The 4,886-nt window shown below is 42.0% G+C and overlaps 1 protein-coding gene across 1 annotated transcript in view; it reads right to left on the reverse strand.

Annotated features, from left to right (window-relative positions):
• Positions 1–4,656, reverse strand: part of Ros1 (ROS proto-oncogene 1, receptor tyrosine kinase) — a 123,116-nt gene extending 118,460 nt beyond the window's left edge. Inside the window, exon 1 of the mRNA XM_005363617.2 lies at positions 4,534–4,656. Coding sequence (XP_005363674.1) covers positions 4,534–4,656 — 123 coding nt within the window. The remainder of the gene's footprint in view (positions 1–4,533) is intronic.
• Between the last annotated feature and the right edge of the window lie 230 nt (positions 4,657–4,886).

Below are 4,886 nucleotides of genomic sequence, written 5' to 3' on the forward strand. Positions count from 1 at the left end.
TTTTTTTAATGTGCTTTGGTTTTTGTTATTTAATTGCTTGGTATCTCAATCATACCCTTTATTTACAGCTCGGAGAAGTTATTTGAACCTGGCGGTTAATGGGGGGATTTTTTTTAAGTGCTCGGTACTTTATGGGGCATTATGGTGTACAGCTATAATTTCAACACTTGTGAAGTAAAACCCAGAGGACTGGGCATTCAGGTTGTCCAGATACATGGGAGTTCAAAAGCCAACCTATATAATCCCCAACTCATAAAAAAAAATGGTGGGTGGGGTGGGGCTTTGTTAGTTTGAATCTTTATCTATAAAGCTGGGCATGATGGTGCCCAGCTACAATAACGGCACTTGGGAAGAAAAGTAAGAAAGAGGGTTGCAACTATAAAGTCAGCCTGGTCTATATAATGAGTTCCAGGCCTATCAGGACCACACAAGACCCTGTCTTGGGGGCTGGAAGGGTGGCTCAGCAGTTACGAGTATTTGTTGTTCTTGAAGATGACCTGGGTTCAGGTGTCAGAACTCATGTGGTGGCCTCACCACCATCTCTACCACCAGTTTCAGGGGATCAACACCCTCTTCCAAGCCCCACAGGGGCTGCACCTGCATGCATGCTGGCAAAACATTCACACACATAAAATAATTTTCTTAAATCTAGCCAACACTTTCAATCCCAATGCTTGGGAGACAGAGGCAGGCAGGTAGATCTCTGCGTTCAAAGGCAGCCTGGTCTACAAAGCAAGTTCTTGGGATAGCCAGGGCTACACAGAGAAACCGTGTCTCAAAAAGTAAATAAGTAAATAAATTAATACATAAATAAATAGCCTTTTAAAAATGCTTAAAGTCCCCGTCACAAGAAGAACAAAGAATGGATTTCCATCTTTATCTTTACTCTCTATGTAAGCTATGTACAGATCTGGATTATTTTCCGTTTTCTGCCCAGTCTGTTTCTACATGAAAACAAACTGTGAACATATCTATAGGTTGCACTGATTTAGGGGATGAGGGTTTTACTCTGTAATCTCATTAGGATTTGTTTTTCTTATTTTAAATTATGGGGTAGGGAGAATTCAAGTGTGCGCTTGAGTACAGGTGCCTCAAAGGCTAGAGGCGTCAGAGCCTCTGGAGCTGGAGTTACAGGTGGTTGTGAGCCACCCAGTATGGGGCTAGAAAACAATCTTAAGGCCTCTGCAAGAGCAGTACATGCTCTTCTTAACCAGAAAGGGGTCTCTCCATCATCCACCTGACCCAGTTATTTTGTTGTTGATGTTTATGTTATATTGACATACACAAAAGGTACTGATATTTGCACGTGTTTTTTTAAACAGCGCAGCCTCCTGAGCCCTGTTTTCTGACCATCTTTTAGTTGGTTCCTTTGGAACTTTATAAGTAAATTTTAAACTGCATTGGCATTATTCTCTAATTTGTCCAAAGATGAAACTACGATACAGTACTTGAGCAACTTTTAACTGTCTAATGATCAAAATTTTGACACTTCAGCACACTACAGCTTCTGTGAGGGCACCGGTCACAAAACGGGTTTCCTTGAGTTCCCAGCTGCAGCCACTGCCGAACTGCAGGTGCATAGTTTCCCAGGGACTCTACTGAATAGGACTGACGCTGCTGAACGAACACTTCTGGTTCAGTTCAGTTGTTAAATCGTTGCTAAAGGTGAGAAAAGTGTGATGAAACCGAGCCTTTAATTTGCTCTGCCCTCGGGATCTACAGCGAAACGCACTTCTACAAATTCTTTGCTATGAATCTTTGGGGGTTTTGTTTGTTTCTGAGGTATCCAGTGGTTTTGGAATTTGCTATCTTTTTCTGCAGAACATGGCATCTAGAATTCAAATACAAGGCCATTAGTATACTGAGCTCATATATAAGCTCCCTCAGTCCATGTGAATCGCCCCTGCTCAGCAAGAACTCAAGCTGGTCCTTACACACACACACACACACACACACACACACACACACACACAGACACTTCTAACATTCTCTGTGGTTGGTTGCTTTCACCCACACTTCTAACATTCTACTCTGTGGTTGGTTGCTTTCACCCACACTTCTAACATTCTTCTCTGTGGTTGGTTGTCATCACTGTCTGTTTCACTGCATGGCCCAGGGTACCCTGGAGCTCACTCTGTAGCCTAGGCTGGCTTCAAACCTGCACCAATTCTGTATCTGCTGGGACTAGAGGCATGAATCATCATGTCTGACTTCATCCCTGCATTCTTTTATTCAACAATGTGTCTCAGGGCAACATGAGAAGGAAAATGCCTTAATGTCAACCAGCCATCAAAATCTGGAAATCAAAGATGTTCAATGCAGCAAATGTCCACATGAAAAGGGGCAGCAGGAAATAACCAAGTGGGGTACATCATGCCACACATTGGCTGTGTTCACTTGTCCATGCACCTGCTGCTGCCCCTCCCACACCTGCGTGGGAGGCCCAGCTCAGAACACTCTTATTACGTTTACTGGTCAAACCAGCCGACTGTGTCTCTCGCAATTGCCACCTCAGGGGCTGTGCCCTCCTCTGTAGGTGGTGAACGGAAGGCAGCCCAACAAAGGAACGGACTGTCTGTCAGAGCTGCCAAACCCTGAGGGCATGGGGCCCACACACAGAAAACAATAAGGAGAGCTAGAAACAAAATGAAGACGGTCATTGTTTTCAGAACTTCAGTCAGTTTCAAAAGTAAGGGAATGGGCAACTTGCAGCGGTACACCCATGACAGAGCACTCTAAATACGCTGAAGAGCTTGTGTCCATAGAATTGTGGGATATAGAGGGAAATTCGTAATATAATGTGAAGTGAGACGGGTGTATGTAAAGTTATATGTATGCTTAAGCCAGTAACAATGGCTTGCTCCTGTAATTCTAACCTTAGGCAAGCTGAGGCATGAGGATTGCCATGAGTTTGAGGACAGTATATGCATATATACATATACCAAGATATATTTGAGAAAAATACCAAAGGAAAAATAATCAGGGGTTAACCAGTCTTCATTCTTTTCTCTTTATCATATAAACAGTATGAGATGTATAGATATGAACCTCTACTGCAACATATTCATATTATTATCAGAAAAAATAAAAGAAATCTCTTTTAGGGCAGAAAACAATAGCCCAGGTTGGCATCCACTCCTGGTCCTCCTGCCTCAACCTCCCTCACAGCCTCTGCCTTCCATGCTATTTTTAAGTTTGTATTATAAGTACAGGAGCTAAAGCAAACATTTCTGCATCAGAGACAGTAAAATCTTGGCAAAGATTTCTGTAACTATTTTTGAAATGGTACTAACTACAGTTTGCCCAAACAATGATCTACTGCTTTACTTATATTCAAACATAAGTATGTAATACACACTTTTCTAATCTTCCAGAGAACTCTCCATCCAATGTATTAGCATAAGAATAAGCACAGTGCTTAGCTACTTTATAATAAAGCTGCAAAATGTCATACCCAAGATGTTATGCTATTTCATCTTTTGGGGGGGTAGCATTTTGTTTGGTTTGCTTTAGTTTGGTTTGGTTTTTAGAGATAGGGTTTCTCCATATAGTCCTGGCTGTCCTGTAATTCACTCTGTAGACCAGGCTGGCTTCAAACTCATAGAGATCCGCCTGCCTCTGCCACCTGAGTACTGGGATTAAAGGTCTGCACCACTACTACACAACTATGTTATTTAATCTTTAGAGAGGAAGAATGCATGTCTTCCCAGCTACAGTATTTGGCTTTTCAAGTTAATTCCTAAATATATAAGAGTTAACTTGAAAGGAAGTTTTAAGCACAACTAAGTTGCTATTGAAATGATATCATATAATACATACAAAAGGGCAACAATAAGAAAATCTTTTCATGTCAAAACTGATTAGTCAAGCCGGTCGGTGGTGGCTCACGCCTTTAATCCCAGCACTCGGGAGGCAGAGGCAGGTGTATCTCTGTGAGTTCGAGGCCAGCCTGGTCTACAAGAGCTAGTTCCAGGACAGGCACCAAAGCTACAGAGAAACCCTGTCTCAAAAAACCAAAAAAAAAAAAACTGATTTGTCAAACCTGGCAAACGCATAGGTAGAAATAAAGAGATGCAAATAATCTTGTCTCTTGATAGAAAATGTTGTACCTAGCCTCTGCACCTGCTCCCTGGTCAGCAAGCCATCCACGGTACCACCAACTGTTAACCAAGAACTGGAAAGTTTACAGTGTGCCAAAAGCCCATTTTATATTTTAACCAAATATTGTTTTATAATAAATTACTAAGTGGAATATTTTATAGTTTGTAAACTTGGTTCTATTTAAAGATTATTTAACCAATCCACAAATTCCCCCCAAAAAATCTAGAGCGTGATGACAAATAGTTAAAATATGCAGCATATGTTTTGGAATTATATATTCTCTTGCCTTCAGTGAAAAAAAAAATAAGTGGAAATCCTTGCTACCTTCTCATGCAAAAAAAAAAAAGGTGTCATGAGGAGAAAACGAACCTCAGTTACCAGGAGATTGCGTTCCAGTTCCTGCGAGCAAAGCATCAGGTCAGTGAAACTTACCAGGTTCGTTACGCAGGATGTCAGGCAGCTGCTCAAAACTGTACCCTGTGCCACAGAAACCCAGATGCAGCCAAGGATCACAGCATTGGCAGGTTTCGGGGTGAGCCAGCCGGGGCTCTTCATCCCTCATCCAGGCTGGCTTCCTACAGGGCTGGTGTCATCATGTCTCCATCTTGCTATAGGAATTCTTTAGGCTTCATCACTTCTGTCGCAAGAGGGACTGGCGGCTTATCTGTTTTCTTTTTGCGATGTTAAGAGTCTCTTTCCCTCTTAAAAGAACATTGAGAGCCGTTGGTTTGTACCTTTGGATCTTAGATAGCTCGGAACATCACAGTGTGGCTATTTTACAGTTT

The sequence above is a fragment of the Microtus ochrogaster genome, linkage group LG9 (assembly GCF_000317375.1).
Source record: "Microtus ochrogaster isolate Prairie Vole_2 linkage group LG9, MicOch1.0, whole genome shotgun sequence".
Taxonomy (NCBI): domain Eukaryota; kingdom Metazoa; phylum Chordata; class Mammalia; order Rodentia; family Cricetidae; genus Microtus; species Microtus ochrogaster.